The sequence below is a fragment of the Crocuta crocuta genome, unplaced genomic scaffold (assembly GCF_008692635.1).
Source record: "Crocuta crocuta isolate KB4526 unplaced genomic scaffold, BGI_CrCroc_1.0 scaffold197, whole genome shotgun sequence".
NCBI classification, from domain to species: domain Eukaryota; kingdom Metazoa; phylum Chordata; class Mammalia; order Carnivora; family Hyaenidae; genus Crocuta; species Crocuta crocuta.
This window is the reverse complement of record NW_027532002.1, coordinates 6,636,897-6,657,270: the sequence shown is the minus strand read 5'-3', so window position 1 is coordinate 6,657,270 and position 20,374 is coordinate 6,636,897. Positions and strand designations below refer to the sequence as shown.

Below are 20,374 nucleotides of genomic sequence, written 5' to 3'. Positions count from 1 at the left end.
GTTTTAAAGGTACTGCCTGCACTGAACCTGTCACTCTTTTTTTTTTTAAATTTTTAAATGTTTTTTAAAATTTATTTGTGAGAGAGAGAGAGAGAGCGAGAGCGAGCGAGCATGAGCAGGGGAGGGTCAGAGAGAGAGGGAGACACAGAATCTGAAGCAGGCTCCAGGCTCTGAGCTAGCTATCAGCACAGAGCCCGACGTGGGGCTGAACCCACGAACCGTGAGATCATGACCTGAGCTGAAGTCGGACGCTCTACCGACTGGGCCACCCAGGCGCCCCTTTCAGGTGGCTCCGGGGGACACGAGCCAGGTTGGAGGATAGAAGAGATGAGCCTTGCTTGACAAAGCCCTGGAGATGGTGACACAAAACAATTCTTCTGCAGAGCAAGCCCTTTATTATTTTCTGTGATTGTGTCAAAACCGAAAAAGCAAAATCAGCTCACACTGGGGCCTACCCCTTGCACATTCCAACACACACTCTTCCTGGATATCACCCAGTGAAAGGGGAAGAGATACACTCACACAATAGACGTTTCAATTAATGAAATGCAACCATTGTGCTTTCCTACTGTACTCAGATGGCGAACACAGCCCTGGCACCACCAGTGAAAAGCACTCTGCAAGGAGCTGATGACTCAGCCAGACTTGCCAGGGAGGGGGGAGGGGGAAATAAAAAGCAGGGAAAATGGGATGCTTTGGAGGAATATTTTTAGTTTTAGAAAATATGCAACTCTAAAGCAGCATGGCTCATGATTACTGAGGTTTTAGGGGTTTGTTTGTGTCTTCATTAACCCAGTGGTTTGCCGGCTACTGGTTTTTGAAAGCGTGCCCTTATGGTTCCTAGGACTCTAAATAAAGACAAAAAAGAAGATGTCAGCCACATTTTAGAAGACGGACCTTATACTTCCCTGAGGAGGTAAGATCTTTGAGAACGGGCAAATGCAAAGGCCTGGGGTGGGAAACAGGCTTGGGAGAGGGGACCCGGTGGAAGGAAGTTCCCTGCTAAGCCACGCTCCCGTGAGGTGAGGGGGACACGCCTGGCTCTACCCAAGGCTAGAGGCTCTTGGTCCTGGGACCAAAGAGTGGATAGGATGACTGGCACCCAGTCTGCCCAGTGGCCACACGGAGCTTTGTTCAGCGCTCTTTGATTCCAGAATAACTTGTGCTTTCCCACTGTAAGAGGGAACCTTCGGAAATGAAATTTAGACACTCTCCCCCGCAAAGCACACACACATCCCATAAACCACAAATAGAGCTGCCATCTGGGCAATGTTGCTAACAATGTTACCGGCTATCATTAATGGGCAATTTTCTATTCTTCTTGCAAGTATTTTCATTGGGGAAGAAAAAAGGAAGCGAGCTACCAAAAGGCTGCTCCAAACTGTGGAAGTTGCATAATCTCACTAGGGGTCTGGAACCCATTCAGAACTTTATATGTAGAGGAAAATATCAATAAGTGTGGGTTCGAGCCCCGTGTTGGGCTCTGTGCTGACAGCTAGCTCAGCGCCTGGAGCCTGTCTTCAGATTCTGTGTCTCCCTCTCTCTCTGACCCTCCCCTGTTCATGCTGTCTGTCTGTCTGTCTGTCTGTCTGTCTCTCTCTCTCAGAAATAAATTTTTAAAAATTTAAAAAAAAAAGGAAGGGGGGAAATGGAGAAAAGAGTTATTAATATAAAAATAAGTGACTCTTTAAAAAGGCACAATGTGTCAAATCTGATTTGGCTATCAAGATTTCTGTCTCCACAAACTGTGACATAATTATTCCCTGGGCACCAAATATAAATCATGACAATTTTAATTAAAATTCACTGGTTTTTGGATGGGGTGCCTGAGTGGCTCAGCCGGTTAAGCGTCCAACTTCGGCTCAGGTCATGATCTTACAGTTCACGAGTTGGAGCCCCGTATCGGGCTCTGTGCTGTCAGCTCAGAGACCATTTCAGGTCCTCTGTCCCCATCTCTCTCTGCCCCTCCTCCACGTGCACTGGCTCTCTCTCTCTCTCTCAAAAAATACAATAAACATTTAAAAAAAGAAATTCATTGGTTTTTGGAACAGCATTCTAATGTTGGATCTATTTTTTCTTAAATAGAAAATCCAACCATATAAAAACAGACATACCTACCCACCTACAGGCATGTGCACGTGCACACACACACACACACCATGCACACATAGAACATCATAATCCAGGAAATTATTCATCTGCTTCCTCAACATTCCTATCTATAGGAAGGATTGGGGCTTGAGGAGAAGTTGAGATGCACTCTGTGATGCGCTGTGGTATGTATAGCATCTTCAGAGAGGACAAATGGATACATATTGACCTTTCCTACTCTGCATCCAAAGTGAAGTTGTTAAAAAAAAAAAAACAAAAAAAAAAACCCCCCCCAAAAAAAAAAAAAAAAAAAAGAAAACAGAACCGACAGGAGAAAAACTAAAGAATATAAAAATAATGCTCCATTCTTCCATCTGTGCAGCTAAACAAAAACATGCAGTGTAATTTTCTAAACGGAGGAACTCTGGGGGCTGGGTGGCTTGGCCAGTTAAACATCCAACTTCGGCTCAGGTCATTATCTCAATGTTCGTGAGTTCGAGCCCCACGTTGGGCTCTGTGGTGGCAGCTGGAGCCTGCTTCAGATTCTGTGTCTCCCTGTCTCTCTGCTCCTTCCCCACTCATGCTCTCTCTCTCTCTCTCTCTCCTTCAAAAATAAACAAACATTAAAAAAAGATTTAAATGGAGGAACTCTGTTAAAGGATCCTATTCTTTATTCTTCTTTTCTTCATCTCAAGCAAAGAAAACTTGATGGAGATTAGATGATAGATGGATGAGTAGACTGATGGACAGACTGAAGGAAAGAGGAAGGCTGGGTGAGTGGACAACTTGGAAGGGAAGACAGCCTAGAAGGATGGGCCAGCTGGAAGGGTAGGTGGGTCGTGGATGAGTAATCAGGATGACTTTTAGCACATAGTTATTCTCAGAAAACGAATTCCTGGAGCATCAAAACTCAAGTATGAGGTTTCTAGGGAAACTGCAGAATACATACGTTTAAAATGTCGTGAAATGCTAAGAAATAGATGGGAGTTTATGGAAAGTTCTCACTCTTCATAGTTTAGAAAAATAATTTCTGTATGCCAATGAGAGCTTTTATGAAAGTTACATGATAGTTGTTGGTCTCATAAGCCCACCGATGGAAAAGAGCCCTTCATTCTGTACTTGGGAAAGTAACAGAAAGAAATTAAAGAGGTAAGAGAGAGACACCTGGGTGGCTCAGTCCGTTAGGTGATCGACTCTTGATCTCAGCTCAGGTCTCGATCTTGAGTTCAAGCCCCATGTTGGGCTCCATGTTGGGCATGGAGCTTACTTTAGAAAGGCAGGTGGGGAGGGTAAGAGTAAATTTGAAAAGCAGATTCAGAACTGAATGCTAAAGATAGCTTGGGAACTGACACCTGGAGTCGCAGAATCTCTCAACACTAGTCAATTCTTTAAAAAAAAAAAATTCTTTTTACAATGTTTTCCTTAGAGTTTATAAAGTAGTTTCAGATATCAGCTCCCAAGTGCTTTACAAAAAAAGTCTGTAAGGCAGACACAGTGGGTGTTATGATCTTTTTCTGGCAGATGAGTAAACTAAGCATCTAAGAAGCTCAAAGACCCAAAAAGGCAGGAAACAGGAAAAAACAACTGGTAGCCGAGACCCCTGTATCTGGGGCGAGACTCATCCGGTTGGTTTTAGGCAATTGTAAATTTCCATTGATGTATAATGGCAGAACACGCACATAGTACATGTTCACAGGAGGGCAGGCCAGAGGGAGGTGGGGATGTTGGTAGGTGGGCCTTGAAGGATGCATCTACCAAGGAGAAGGGAGGGGAGGGGAGGAAGGACACTCTTAGCAAAGGACAGAATGAACAGAAGAAGCACAAAGAAATGCAAATGTGTAGTTTGTTCAAGAAATGATGAGCAGCTCGGTGTAGCTGGGGCCTAAGGGGCAAGCAGGGAGAGGAAGACTAGGAATGAGGACAGAAAAGTAAGCAGGAAATTGTACAAGCCTCGTGGAGGGCAGTTCATACAAAAACTTTACCCCATGACCCAGCGATCCTGCACCTGGAGGTGTATCTAGAAACTATATCTGCACTTGTGCAGAATGACTTATATCCAAGGTTCCTCGTGACTGACTTTGTGGACTAGCAAACAGGCCCAGTGTCGACCAACAGAGGACTGACTGAAAAGTTACAGAATATCTCCACAGTGGACGACTATGCATCTGTAAAAAGTAATAATAAGGATGATCTCTGTGTACGAACGTAGAAGAATCTTTAGAAAATGTTACTAAAAAATGTAGATCTTTTTTGTGCATTTGAAGTTTTATATTTAAAACTCAAGTTTCAGGGGCCCCTGGGTGGCTCAGTGGGTTAAGTGTCTGACTTCGGCTCAGGTCATGATCTCACAGTTCGTGAGTTCAAGCCCGGCGTCGGGCTCTGTGCTGACAGCTCAGAGCCTGGAGCCTGCTTTGGATTCTGTGTCTCCCCTTCTCTGTGCCACTCCCCCTGCTCACACTCTGTCTTTCTTTAAAAAAATAAATAAACATTAAAAAAATTTTATCAAGTTTCGGAGTAATATATAACATGCTACTTTCGTGGAAAAAAGTAAGAAAATAAGGCTAAGTTTTTCTTTTTGTTTGCATTTGCATGAAACACTGGAAGGATGTGCAAGGAATTAGTAAAAAGCATTACACAGGATGGGAATCCGAGTGAGTAGCAGTAAGGGAAAGTAAACCTTTTCAATACCACATGAATACATTACCTATTCAAAATGTAAAATTACATTAAAAAGCATCTTTATGGGGCGCCTGGGTGGCTTAGTCGGTTAAGCGTCTGACTTTCGCTCAGGTCATGATCTCGCGGTTCGTGGGTTCGAGCCCCGCGTCGGGCTCTGTGCTGACTGCCAGCTCAGAGCCTGAGCCTGTTTCAGAGTCTGTGACTCCCTCTCCCTCTGACCCCCCCCTGCTCATGCTGTCTCTCTCTCTCTCTCTCCTAGAAATAAATAAAACATTAAAAAAATTAAAAAAATAAAAAAAAAAATAAATAAATAAAAAGCATCTTTACTTGTTAAAAGTGTCTCAAATAAGTTAGCCTTATGTCCATACAAAAACCTGCACATAGGAAGGGATCAGGGCTAAAAGGCAAAACAAAACAAAACGTGCACACAAATGTTTACAGCCGCTTTGTTCATAATTGCGCAATCTCAGACGCAGCCGAAATGTCCTTCAATAGGTGAGAGGGAAGCTAAACTGTTGTACATCCAGACAATGGGGTATTTTTCATAACTAAAAAGAAATGCACCATGGAGCCTGGAAACGACATGGATGACCTTAAATGCATACCACTAAGTGAAAGAAGCCAAACTGAAAGGCTACATAGTGTAGGATTCCAAATACATGACATTCCGGGGAAGGGCAAAAGCCACAGAGACAGTGACTAGATCAGTGGTTGCCGGGGTGAGGAAGAGATAAATGAATAGGCGGAGCGCAGAGGATGTTTGGGGCTGAGAAAGTATTCTGTGTATAATATTTTCCACACTTTCCGCCTTCTATAATGGTGGACACATGTCATTAGATACATTTGTCAAATGATAGACTTCAGTTAAGAATAATGTATCCACATTGGCTCATGGATCATAACAAATGTAGCACACTGACGCAACACCTTAATAATACAGGAAACTGGGAGGTGAAAGGGCGAAGGGTTGTAATGGAACTCTGTACTTTCTGCTCGTGTTTCCGCCGACATAAAACTGCAGTAAAAGAAAATGAAGTCTACCAATTTCAAAGCAAAGAAGACACAGGGAAAGTGAACCGGGTGCCAGTCAGGGAGAGTTCTGAAACGCATACAAACCAGCCTGGGCTCTCATCCTGTAAACACAACCGTTTTTGAAACAAGGCAGTGACAGAGTTTTACTCTGAAAAGAAAATTCTGGTGACCCTGCAGGCTAAAGAATCTATGAAAAAGAGAGCCAGGGACCAAGAAGCAGATGACAGCAGCAGGGAGGTGGGGGTGGGTCTGGATGAGCGAGGGGCCGTGCGGAGGGGATGGGGACGCAGCAGAGGAAGCCACGGGACTTGGTGACAGCTGTCCTCGTGCATCCAGGGATGTGTGAGAAAATGAAGGTCAAAGTTTCCCTCTGGTTTCTAGATAAAACTCTGTGGCAGACAATGGTGCTGACAGAGGAAGAGAAACAGATAAGATGGGGAAAAGGAATTCGGTTTTCGAACGTGACGTTGTTACCACTCGCAGGATACGGATGTGGGAATGCACAGAGGCAGCTCCAAACCCAGGTAGGCAACTCGGAAAGGAGGTCAGGCTGCCTCCGAAACGATTTCTGGTATGTATCAAACTGCACTTTTATACAAGGGGACATCACGTAACCTCCAGCGTATAGGAGTGATATTATACTCTGACTTAACAAGGGAAAGAAATCTAGTCTATTTTCTAAACTTGCTTGTACCCATGAGAGGAAAATATTGAGTTATTTAGCTTATCCCTCCCAAAAGAAAACAAATTTTTCCAAAATATCTATTTCAGACATTATTTATAAGTGGCTTATGTGTGATGCTGCAGTTACTATGGCTACTAACAAGTGATCCCAAAATGCAGTGGTGTCAAACAAGCATTTATGATGCCCATGACCTTGATGGGTCAGGAGTTTGGACAGGGCACGACAGAGATGGGGCGTCTCCACGCCACAGTGTCTGAGGCCTGGAACTGTCTGAAGGGCCATTCACTCACACATCCGGCAGCTGACACTGGCTGTTGGCTGAAGGACTTCGGCTGCTCTCCATGTGGGCCCCTCCCTGTGCTCTCTGTATGTGGGCTGGTTTTTGGGTTCCTTCCAGACTAGTGCCTGGATTAGGGCCAGATCCCAAAAGACCGAGAGACATGTAGGAGCCAAATCCTTTCATGGCCCGGGCCTGGAGGACACAGAGAATCACTCTCCCAGGCCACACGGGTCAGAGCAAACACAAGCCCTCACCAAGACGCATGGCAGGGGAGGGCGGAATCAACCTCACCTCTCCACGGAGGAGGGTTCATCATGCTGTAAGAAGTGCACGTAGGATGGGATCTGGGGCAGCTATCTTTGGGAAATTAAATCTGCCCACATGAAAATCAAAGTATTGTTCCCGCCTGTATGACTCTCTGGGAATAAGAAACATTGAGGGAAGACAGACAGGGAAGGTCAGTGATAAGTCAAACCCGTAACAACTCAAACCCGCAAACTTCATCTGCGTTGAGTCCACTCTGTTCCAGGGAGAGGGAAACATTCAGATCAAAATGACATGGCCAGTGAAGCATTAGCGAGTACCCGTCTGAAAACCAGCATGATCACCAGAGACGCTAACGTTCCTGCCCGCCTATATTAAAGAAATGTCCTACTGAAGCTTAGAGGCTTGGACCCAGTTAGTGGCGCAACATGAGAGGCAAGCGGCCCCGGTGAATATCCTGGGGGAGACGGGCTGCCACTGACCCCAGCCACACACAACCCATGCCAAGTCATGCCCCCATGCTGCCTGGTCATTTCACCGCCCCCTCTTAAATTCACTCAACATAAGCAGCTCCTTGTAAAGTTCTGTTGCTCTTTGGGGCTGCTTAGCTGTTTTTGAAGGATTTTGAAGGGTTGAAATCTTTATCTAAGAGTCAGATGAGAAAACAAAATACACATTGATGAATACTCATTTAAAACCTACCAGAGTTGCCAGAAAAATCAGTCTATTTTCCAAAACATAGGACACCAAAGAGTAGAGGTTGTGTCAATGAAAAGAGCTTATTAATGTACTTGCGCAAAGTTTTTTTTCTCTAAATTCTTCATCCTTGGGGCGCCTGGGTGGCTCAGTTGGTTAAGCGTCTGACTCTTGACTTTGGCTCAGGTCATGATCTTGTGAGTTGTGAGATGGAGCCCTGAATTGGGCTCCATGCTCAGCGTGGAGCCTATTTAAGATTCTCTCTCTTTCTCCTTCAGTCCCTCTCCCTCTCTTTCTCTCCCTCAGTCAAAAAAGTAAAAAACAACCATTAAAACACACACACACACACACACAAAATATACTATAGCCAAGAAGTTTATTCCATGAACACAAGATGGTTCGACTTATCATAAATTGAAAGGAAAAAAATCAAATAATTATCTCCATCTCACTGAAAAAAAAAAACTTTAACAAAATGTAATGCCTATTCCTGAGCAGTTTTTTTAACCATGAAAAATAGAAATTGATGTATACTTTTCAACATGATAAAATTATATAAATCTCTGTCCTAAAGCCAACATTTTAGTGACTGGAGAAGCACTAAAGGCTGCCTCACTCAGGTCAAGAACAAAGACAAAGGCACCCGCTATCTCCACTAAATATTAACTTTGAATCCAAGCCACCAGCCAATCAGTCAGACAAGAAAACCGAGATGCTGGGGTACCTGGGTGGCTCACTCGGTTAAGCGTCCGACTTCGGCTCAGGTCACGATCTCACGGTTCGTGGGTTCGAGCCCCGCATCGGGCTCTGTGCTGACAGCTAGCTCAGAGCCTGGAGCCTGCTTCGGATTCTGTATCTCCCTCTCTCTCCGACCCTCCTCTGCTCACACTGCCTCTCTCTCTCTCTCTCTCTCAGAAATAAGTAAAACGTTAAAAAAAATTTTTAAAAAGAAAGAAAACAGAGACGTAAGAACAATCAAACTCTCTCTATTTGCAGGTGTTGATAACAAAATTACCTGGAAAACCGAACAGAAGCAATGATAAAGGCTGACACCACCAATGAAAGAATTTAGTGGAAGAGCAGACTAAAGTGGACATAAAATAGCCATCATGAAAGTCTGACAACACACTCTGGGAATATGGAGAAATGCATTGTCACAATGCCAGTAGAAATGTAAGAGTAAACCACCTACAGAAGGAAATTTGATAATATCCAAAATATTACATTCCTACTATGTGATCCAACAATCCCATTCTAGGCTGAAAAAAACGGATTTTTAAGCACTCAAAATAGGAATAGATGGCTCATTTTTGAACATGATACAAATACATAAACCAAGACCAGTTACTATGACAGATACACCAGGCTATTACTCACTTCAAAATACAACAAGACATTTGCAATAGCGAAAGACTGGAAAACAACCCAAATGTCCAGCAACAGCAGACCGATTCAACTATGATACATCCATAGAATCCAACACTCCACAACTCTAAATGAGGAATGAACACTATCCCTATTTATCGTATGGAGCGATCTCCAAGACATGAGTTAAGTTGAAAAAAGCAAAGTAGAGAAAAGTGTACATGGCACGCTGGCCACTCAAGAAAGAAAAGGAGGGGCGCCTGGGTGGCTCAGTCAGCTGAGCGTCTGACTTCGGCTCAGGTCATGATCTCACGGTTGGTGGGTTCTAGCCCCATGTCAGGCTCTGTGCTGATGGCTCAGAGACGAGCCTGCTTTGGATTCTGTGTCTCCCTCTCTCTCTGCCCCTCCCCTACTCATGCTCTGTCTCTTTCTTTCTCAAATATAAATAAACACTTAAAAAATAAAAAAAAAAAAGAAAGAAAAGGAACCGAGATAAATGTGTGTGTGTGTGTGTGTGTGTGTGTAGTTTATTATATACACAGGTAAATTTTTTTTTTAATTTTTTGAAAATTTATTTATTTCAAGAGAGAGAGCATGCAAAAGTGAGGGATGGGGAGAGAGGAAGGAGAATGAGAGAATCCCAAGCAGGCTCTGTGCTGTCAACCAAGAGCCCGACATAGGACTCTACCCCACGAACCATGAGATCATGACCTGAGCAGAAATCAAAGAGTGGGACGCTTAACTGAGCCCCCACAGTGCCCCCGTATGTAGTTTCTTAGATGGGAGGAAGTAGAGTAAATGAGCAAAGACAGATACCTGGCTTCTATGACTATACCTTATTTTGTACATTTGACTTTGGAACCATGTAAATATTTTACTGGATTATAAAACAAAACAAGGGCTACAGCAACGAACGTGGTATTCTCCGTGTGATCCCGTTTCTAAGGCTGTGAACACACCCACTTGGGAACCAGAATCAAAAGAACCAACAGCACAGTTCTGACCGGTGAGCAGCCTTAAGCAGTGTGCGAGGCAAAGCCAGAGGCAGAGGAGCGCTAACGAGAGACCAAGAGACCGTAGCACAGGACTTACCTCGACCTTGCTCTCAGGTTCATGATCAGCAGCCGAGAAATACACAACCTCCTGTACTTCATCCCTGGGCCGCGCTGAATTTTTCCCAAACACCACCAGACCGTCCTTAGCACGCGGGGGGAAGGCCACAAAACAGTAACTTGGAGGAGCGACAGCCATCCTGCAAAGAGAGAGAATGCCAGGGATGGAATGGAAGCGGCCCTACTGTGGAACAGTCCAACGGTGAGTTCTTCAAACACATTTCACCAGCGAAGAGTGTGGAACTGCGTGCGGCTAGTTCATTAAGGGATCCCCAGCTGGCACAGGGAGGTTGAGCGCCTGGCGTGGAACTGCGGAGCCGCCGAGGCCAGATAGTGGTTAGTCCTCCGTGGGATTCAACGAGCTCAGATTTGCAGCCATCTGCAGGGCAGCCAACAGTGCAATGACATAAGAGAGCAAAACACAAACACACTGCAATGTGTCCCAGGAAGAGAAAAATCAATAAATATACTTGTAACAGTGCCCTCCGCAAGTGTCTTAGATCACGAGATGTGTGCCTTCCTGAGACGTAAGGGATTTTGGGGTGGTGATGGGGAGACGGGGCTAGTGATAAAGTGAAAGATACTCTCCCTATTTTATGTATTTTTACTCTACCTCAATGACATAACACTCAGGAATCTCTTGGTTTTCCTCCAGCCTCTCCAGTGCTCCTGGGCTGGCTTGTTCTCTTCCACCTGGCCATTGAGCATCCTCACTGCTTGATCCTTCCTCCCTCATTTAATGCTCTTTTCTTCCTGGGAAAACCCATCCATGCCCATTGGTCACTTATGTGGCCATGACCTACACTTCTGATTCCAGCTCTGTTCTCTCCTTGATCTCCCGACCCAGAGGCCCAAATGCCTTTTTGCTACCCAAAGCTGACTGCACCACCTTCTTCCCTAAACTGAGTCCCTTCCCACGGGTCTCTATCTCACTCGCCATCCAATGAACTATCTGTCCCACTGGAACATCTGGAGCTCAAAAACTACCCGTTCCATCTGCTTCTCTGTTACCTAACCTACCACGAAATTCCACCTGTAGATTCGATCTTGTAAATCTCTTTGGAAACTATCCGCTCTTCCCCATCTCCACTACCACCACTCTGCACCAAGCCTCCATCACTAGCCTGGATCCCCACCAGGAGTAAGAGCTTATTGCACAACACTATCATGCCCCCTCCAAAACACTGGCACGTGGCAGCCAAAGTGATCTTTTTCTTTTACTTTTTTTAATGTTTATCTATTTTTGAGAGAGAGAGAGAGACCGAGTGGGAGCAGGGGACGGGCAGAGAGAGAGGGAGACACAGAATCTGAAGTAGGTTCCAGGCTCTGAGCTGTCAGCACGCAGCCCAATATGGGGCTCGGACTCACGAACCGTGAACCGTGAGCTTAAGTCGGATGTTCAACCGACTGAGCCACCCAGGCGCCCCCAAAGTGATCTTTTAAAGGACAATTTGATCATGTCAGTTGGGTCACCCTGCTTAAAATCCTTCAGCGGTTTCCCACGGTTCTTAGAATAAAGACCAAAATCTGGTCAAGCTCGTGCCGCCTCCTCAGCCCCATCTCATGCCACTCACCAATCTCTCAACTCCAGCACACAGACCTTTTCCCAGCCCCTCCAACCCTCCCAGGGCCTTTGCATGTGCTTCGCCCCTGTTCCTGAGCACTCCTCTCTGCTCCTTATACCAAAACCATTTGCCTAGTTGACTCCTACTCCTTCACATAAAAAAAGTCAGTCAAATTTATTTCACTGTATTGTAAGCTCTCATAGAACCCCATCCTTTTCCTTTATAGCAGTCTCAATCTGAAATATTTATGTAATGATTTTATTACCAACAGTCAATATTTGTTCTTTCCCCCCAAAGTCGAAGCAAGATGAAAGCAGGGAAACCACGTGTCTTTTGAACCACTGTCTTCTGCAGGGTAGATTTTCGAAAAATAAGAAACAAGTGCTCTTTCCTTCTTTCTTAAAACTGAAGCCAACTCTCTACAACTCTTTCTGTTTTTTTTTTTTAATGTTTATTTATTTTTGAGAGAGACAGAAACAGAGCATGAACAGGGGAGGGGCAGGGAGAGAGGGAGACACAGAATCCCAAGCAGGCTCCAGGCTCTGAGCCATCAGCACAGAGCTCTATGTGGGGCTTGAACCCACAGACCACGAGCTCATGACTTGAGGTGAAGTCAGCCATTCAAACGACTGAGCCACCCAGGCGCCCTTCTACAACCCTTTCTCACCACCATGCCGCACCTGGCTAGAACTCCCTCCCCAAAGTCTGTGCATTTCCTTCAGGATCTGATTCAAAATCTCTTCCTTTTCAGGACGCCTTCTACAAAGGACTGTCATTTTCCCAGCATCCATCAGCACTGAGGCCTCCAGTTTGTTCTAGGATGATGTACATTTGTTGTTTGTACATTTACTGCTTCAAATGTTTCAAATAAGGACGCCTGAGGGCAGAACCCAAGCCGCGCAACTCCAGCAGCCCCTTTCCCAAATCCCTATCACAGGCACTCAACAAACATTGCCTATTAGGCCTACTGTCATTAAGTGTGTCATCAATTATCCAACTGAAATGTGTTTTCTTAGGCAGAGAAGGACAAATATCATATGTGTGCATGTATAGGAGGATTAGGAGGAACTTAACAGAGGACCAACCGGGAGAAGAAGGGCGGAAATGGTGGGGGAAAGGGAGAGAGGCAAACCACGAGAGACTCTTGAATGCTGACAAAAACTGAGGACTGATGGATGTGGGGGGGGAGGGAGGAGCATGGAGGAGGGCACTTGTGGGGATGAGCACTGAGTGTTATGTGGAAACTAATTTGACAACTATTTGTAAAAAAAATAATAATAATAATAAATTGAGTTACTTGTAGACAGCAAAAAAAAAAATGAAATGTGTTTTCTTTTAGGATTCCAAAATATAAGTGAGAAATAAAGCAATGATCCCGGCAAAGCCACTGGGATTCAAATCTCAGTCGCACCACCTCCTGCTGTGTGAGCCCGAGCATGTCACTTTCCCTCTCTGGGCCTAGGTTTTCTCTTCTGCAACTGTTTTGCTCCAGCCCATACGTTTATTATGAGTATCAAAGGACATGATGCTTGAGAACATATTTCACAAACTGTGAAAGCTACGTGAGGGTAAGATACTCTCTTTGGGTTTTGACTGTTCAAATAGAGAAGCATCTCAAAATTTCTATGAAACGAGCCAGTCAAATCCACCTCGCTCATAACTGGAGCAGTTATCCAATCACAGAGTCAGCAACATCTATGTGAGGGACCCTAGTGCCATGTCTGCATCCAGGCTTCAGGTTAGTCTGTGCATGCACCCCCTGGGCTGTCGAAAGGCCTTCCCTACACTGGGCACCAAGGGCGCCAAGAAGTGGAGGAGCCCAGAGCTCTGGAGGAGAAAACATGTCGGGATGAGCACTGGGTGCTGAATGGAAGCCAATTTGACAATAAATTATATTTAACAAATAAAAATAAAAATAATTCCCTCCTAGTTCAGAAAACTACCCCCACCCACTTTGTGAGAAAGAACAAGCAGGAAGATTAAAAAACAAAACAAAACAAAAAAGACTCCAGTTCCTTCTCCAATGATCCTTTTCTATTTTCACAAAAACTGCATTATCTTCAGACTTGAGAAGTAGGACAAAATAAACCAAACTCTGTATGTGTAAGAAAGACCTAGAAGCATTATAAGATAAAATGCCTTAATAGTGAGTTTCTAGAATTTGAGGGTGGGAAAAATTGCTGGCTGAGCCAAATAAAGTGAAACAAATCCAGAAGATCAGATGGAGAAAAGGGGCATTTACTTGTGCTTGAAATGCCTTTCGTATGTGATAGGACTCCCTTTCCTCCCCTATCATTGGGTCACTTCAAAAGTGTTGGTGTCTTGGGGCGCCTGGGTGGCTCAGTCAGTTAAGTGTCTGACTTTGGCTCAGGTCATGATCTCACGGTTCGTGAGTTCAAGCCCTGCATCGGGCTCTGTGCTGACAGCTCAGGGCCTGGAGCCTGCTTCGGATTCTGTATCTCCCTCTCTCTCTGACCCTCCCCTGCTCATGCTGCCTCTCTCTCTCTCTCAGATATAAATAAAACATTAAAAAAAAAGTGTTGGTGTCTCATCTATGAGCAGAACCTTACTTTATTTGGATCTTAAAATTTGTAGGAAGCCACTGCTCTTGCATTTATGAGATGTATCTGTAGAAAACAAATAAAACTCACAGGGCTTTGACAAGCCCCTGTTCTATGCTTCAGCCAGGACATCTGCTTGGTCAGCAAGACGTATGAGTCACGTGACCATGACCTGGATGTAGGCAACACAAGCCCAGGGGTGTGTGGGCCCAGAGAGGCTGGCTTTGCCACTGAACCTTGTAAAAGACTGGGGATGACAGAAGGAGGCAGAATTTTAATGTCTAGTTTTTTAATGCTAAATGAACCAGCAAACTGTGTAACACACCCAGTAGCAAACCAGCCAAGGCTAATTGTCCATTTATTTTTCCTGGATCACCATTCTAGACACTAGCCTCAGAGATGATTTAGCTGGATCCTTTTCCACTCTTTAGATCAATGCTGCCTGAAAGAGTATTCTCCATTGATGGAAATTGTTCTATCTCCAATGTCCAATACGGCAGCCATTAGCCTCATAGTGTGTTTAAGGAACTAAATTTTTATTAAAAACCTTAATTAGTTTAAATGTAAATAGCCACACATTTTATTACCAAGTAATAGGAATGCTATTGGACAGAGCAGCCTTATAACCTCCCAATAAGCCCAGAAATGAAGATTTTCACATTAAGCCTTCCAATAACCCCTTAAGTGCTTCTTTGTGAAGCCCTCCACATATCCTAATGACAAAATATAAACTGAATTACCAAATAAACTGAATTACCAAAGAGGAGGTAGTACATTTTGAGAAGACCCAAGAAAACAAACACTAGAAAGTAGCTACTGAACTCACCAGGTGGACTGAGTTTAAGCCAGCTCTTTCTCCAGAAGCTAAAGGTGATCAAAGCCCCCAATTCCTTTTCCCTTGATGTGAGTCTCATATCCCTAACTCTGACCACACCATGAGTGTGCTCCCCGTTGTTGCCTAGAAGTCTTTTGGGTACTTCTCTGATCAATCCCACTCTTTATGTCCTAACTGAACTTTTGAGACTTTCACTTTTTTTCAAACCTCCAACTACCTCCCCTAAGCAGACAGCTCACCTCCTCCTCCACAAAGAAGACATGGCTGGGGAAGGGAGACTTTCAGATACATGATAAGCAGCTTTGGAGGTCCTGTGACTCGAGAGAGGGCAAGGAGCCAATAAATCGAAAAGCCAGAGCTGAGACCAGAGAGAATGAGGAAGATGCTGGAGAAGCAGGTAGACAGGCTGGTCCATGTTAAGCCTGGAAGCCCACGGCAAGGATTTTAGTGTCTATGCTGTGATAGACATGGCTATCTCTCCCACGGGGGGCCTTTAAGCCACGTTTCAGGTAGAGGGTAGAGCCAACGCACGTAGGCAGTTTTTCAAAGGAGTTGGCCGTGACAGAAAGAACTCTTTAGATGTAAATGAAGGGGTTGACAAGTAATTCCATTTCCATATATTCGCCCTAAGGAAGGATCAGGAACACGGACAAGATGTATGCACAAAACTGTTCAACACAGCAGTACTTACACAGGGGTAAAACTAAACCTTAAGTGTCTGGCATCGGAGTAATAGCTGCAAACCTGATGCTACATCAATGCCATTACAAATGTCTGTGAAAACTGAAATCATCGTTGCACTATACGCTAACTGACTTGGATGTAAGTTTTAAAAATAAATAAATAAAAACGTTTGTGAAGAATTAAAAAAAAGTCAACGTTCATTTATTTTTGAGAGAGAGAGCACAAGTGGGGGAGGATCAGAGACACAGGGAGGTGCAGAATCTGAAGCAGACTCCAGGCTCCGAGCTGTCAGCACAGAGTTCAATGTGGGGCTTGAACTCACCGACTGTGAGATCTTGACCTGAGCTGAAGTCGACGCTTAACCAACTAAGCCACCCAGGCTCCTCGAAGAATTTTTAACTGCGTGAAGAGATGGCTGGGGAGGGTCATCCAAAATAAATTATCTTAATTATATAAAATTATGCATAAAAAAGACTAAAAGGAAATGTGCCCAAAATGTTAACCATGGGAGACTGGCCAAGGAATTCTTTCTAATTTTTTCATATTTTCCCTCAATTTCTAATTTTCCTACAAGTATTTGTACTTATATACATACAAAAATGAGTTTTCAAAAAAATAAACCCAAGGGACAGTACCGACTTTAGAATTTTATTTTAAAGAAAATACTTTGTCTCTACTTCTGTGTCCTGTCACATCTAAAATTTCAAGACTGGCAAATTCTTATCAGTTATTGTCAGGATGACATTTAAAAAATGTTTATTATTTATTTTTGGGGGGGAAAAGCATGCAAGTGGGAGAAGGGCAGTGGGACAGAGGATCAGAAGCAGCAAGTCTGATGAGGGGCTCAAACTCAAGAACCATGAGATCATGACCTCAGCAAAAGTCAGAGCTCAACCAAGTAAGCCACCCAGGCGCCCCAGGATAACAGTTTGCATTGAAGTATAACTGACACTGTTACATTAGCTTCAGGTGTATAGCATACTGATTCAATATGTGGATACATCGTAAAATGATCACCATGATATCTCTAGGGGACGTTGTCACCACGCATAGAATTTTGCTGCTTGTGATGAGAACTTTTAAGATCTACTCTCTTAGCAAGTTTCAAGTACGCAACACTATATGACAATATATATAATTAACTATAGTTGCTGTGACGCTCCTTATAACCCCAGGAGTTATCTATTTTATAACTGGAAGTTCGTGCCTTTGACCCCCTTCACCCGTTCTTCCCGTTCCCCATCTCCTAAGGGTGATATCCTTTACTCAGCGTTATCCTAATTATTCTCTGATACTTTCTTTTACTTTTTTCTACAGCCTGCCTAATTCAGGGCTCCTCAAGGAGCACACACACTCTCATTACTATTATTCACCCAAATAGCGGGCAGAGCTCTCGTGGCGTTGTCCCCTGTGTCGAGGCCAAAAGAATGATGGGCCCTTCAGAAAGCCAATTCTCTGCCGACCCTGAGATGAAATGCCTCTGGAAGTGACTCAAGGAAACTCCATTTTGTCCCTATTATCTGTCAAAAACACTAGTTAACATACCAGCTAGTTATACTACAGAAGAAAAAAATAATCTGACAAGTTAACTCATCTGTATACTGGGTAAAACATGCATTTTGACATCTCTGTTTACAAGATTTTTATAAACTATTCAGTTTTTCATGCATGACACCAGAAACTAAGGGGTTTTTTTTTTGCCTTTTCCCTCAATAACTTTATATAGTATTATGATGTGACGTTCTCCTTCACAAAGAAAACTAAAATTCAACGAATTCCCAATAGCACATGCCAATATAGAAATTTACTGCATGAAAAGGTGTTCATTTGTTTATATTTGGCTTTCAAAAATGGCATAACCATTTGATAATAGATTTTTTTATCATAACTACTGTCTACTTAAACCAGCATTAAATGAGTGGACAGAGGTTATGCAGAAGTAAAGCCTGATTCATGGCTTTTTAAAAAAAATCTTGCTTGTTTTGAGATGCGATTCTTTTTTTTTTTAATAAATGTTTATTCATTTGGGGGAGAGAGACTATGAGCGGGAGAGGACCGGAAGGGGGCGGGGGGACAGAGGATCCTAAGTGGACTCGCGAGCCCAATGCAGGGCTTGAACTCACGAACTGTGAGATCATGACCTGAACTGATGTCGGACACTCAACCGGCTGAGCCACCCAGGCGCCCCCTGAGATGCAATTCTGAAGCCATTTTCTGCATCATCCCCATGAGAGATGGGGAGCACCATTCACTCCGGGCCTGAAATGGAACCTAGCTGTAGCTAAAGTCGTCTTTTCCAAACTGCGGGTTGTGGCCCTTTTGAGGGTTACGAAATCGACTCAGTGGATAGGATCAGTGGTTTTTTTTTTTTAAACAGACATTTTTTATAAAAGAATGTATGCATCACACTTAACAAGGGTAACTGTCGTTATAAGAACCTTTAACTTTACGTTCAGGTATATACATGTAAACATATAAGTGGGTGCATATGCTGGGTGGAAACAGAACATTTCTCTCTCTTACTGTGGGTCTCAAGCAAAAATCTTTAAAATCAACAGGCTTAAAGGGCAGGTCTGCTGAATAAGGCTTCTTTGTGGTAAATACCAATTAGGATTCTTGCCAAGTAAGCGATAGACTAATAGTTCCAATTAATGAAACACTCCAATTTAACTCCCATGGATAGTTAAACCGACAGGCATTTTCCTAGATGTACTTGCTAAGAATATTTTAAAGTACATTTATCTGTGGTCCATACCGCATATTTTCTCAAACTGGATTATTTTTCATGTCCTATGCTACAAGAAGACTGGAGGCTGGGATAAGAGTACAAGCTGCAATTATTAAAACAGAAGGAAGCTGGTATTGTTTCTGCAGTGGAGGAAAGGAGTCAGATTATTCACCAGCTGGAATGGTAAGAAAAAAATAGCTAGCACTTCTCCAAGCCCCTCCACCCTCCAGCCACTTCTCTGTGTAAGCCACTCGTCTTCCTTTAGACGAGCCCTGTCCAGTAGAAATTTCTGCGATAATGGAAACGTTCTGTATTTGTGCTGTTCAATAGAGTGGCCACTGGTCAGATGGGGCTACTGAGTACTTGAAATATGGCCAGTGCAAGTCAGGAGCTGAATTTTTAATTACCTTAAAATGAAATAGCCAACATTACCCTACGTGAAATAAGCTGATCTCACACACACACACACACACACACACACACACAACAAACACTATATAATCTCACTTATATGAGGCCCCGGAGTAGTCGAATTCATAGAGACAGAAAGCAGAAAGTAGTTACCAGGGGCTGGGGGAGGGGGGAATTGGGAACTGTTGTTTAATGGGTATAGAGTTTCAGCCTCGCAAGAACAAAAAATTCCCGGAGATTGGCTGCATGACAATGTGAATATCCTTAACACGACTGCACTGTGCACTTGAAAAGCAGTTAAGATAAATTTATGCTATGTGTCTTTTACCACAATTTAAACAAATTTTTAATTAAAGAGCCATATGTGGCCAGAGGCCACAGTACTGCAACTGCCCAGCTTCGCAGATTGCTACTGTCAGCCGTGGTGAAGTGCCCCAGAGCTCAATGTCTAACCACCCTTGTAACCCTTATCAAACTTCTTCCGGGGGTCCTGACTTGCGCGTGGGAACAAGGTATGGGAGCATCCCTGGAGTTCGCTGCACGGGATCTGCGCCTTCACCCTCTGGCTGGTGCCCGCAGGCTGGGTACAGGCGTGCAGGGCTGGCGCGCCGCACCCCTGTAACTAGGAGACGACTTACAGAATGTCTAGACGAGGGGGGAGGAAGCTGCAAGTGAGAAGAGGTCTTTGTCCCCAAGTTCGGGCAGTTGTTACGGAAGGGCATGAATGCTCTGCACCCGGGTAGGGATTTTCTTTGCCTGACCGCCAGACTGCCCTGCCCTTTTATCTCAAGGAAGCCCCTGAGTGTCCCTCATCAGTCACCTTACCCAGTAATAAGAAAGCCTGAAATTGCATGAGAGGAAGAAAATGACCACCTCTGTAAGCTAGAAGCTTATTAACTGTCTCATAAGTAACTGCGACAAAGCGCCTTTGCTTGCACACAGAAATGAAACCCAAATGCCCGGCAAGGTTTCCTTACTCTCCAAGCTCACAGCTTTACCAAGCAGCTGGGGTAAACTTAAATGTGGTGTCTGTGGATTACCGGCTTCCAGAAAAGCCAAGAAGACATTATTTTATGATATTATTTTATTCCTTGATAAAGGCATATTTTTATTATTTTTTATTTTTTTATGGTTTTTTAAAAANAAAAAAAAACATTAAAAAAATAAATAAATAAAGTATTGACGTTCTTGCTGAACTGAAAACAGGACAAACCCTAATCACTTACAAATTGATTTTTCTGCTGTGTATCTGCTGCCAGAATGGCAAAGAATAATGAGGTGTTCTGGAAAGGAATTATCTAGCTAGACATTGGATGTAAATGCTAACCGAAACTGATGAAAGGCTTATTAAGCCTCTCCTGAAAGAAAGATCCTAAGAATTGTTTT

General features: G+C 43.8%; 1 protein-coding gene across 2 annotated transcripts in view; it reads right to left on the bottom strand.

Annotated features, from left to right (window-relative positions):
* SCRN1 (secernin 1) overlaps window positions 1-20,374 on the bottom strand; it is a 62,660-nt gene that overhangs the window by 27,813 nt on the left and 14,473 nt on the right. For both annotated transcript variants that reach the window (XM_077775331.1, XM_077775330.1), the window contains one exon: window positions 10,185-10,344. In XM_077775331.1, the coding sequence (XP_077631457.1) occupies window positions 10,185-10,343 (159 nt within the window). In that variant the 5' untranslated portion in view covers window position 10,344. The remainder of the gene's footprint in view (window positions 1-10,184; window positions 10,345-20,374) is intronic.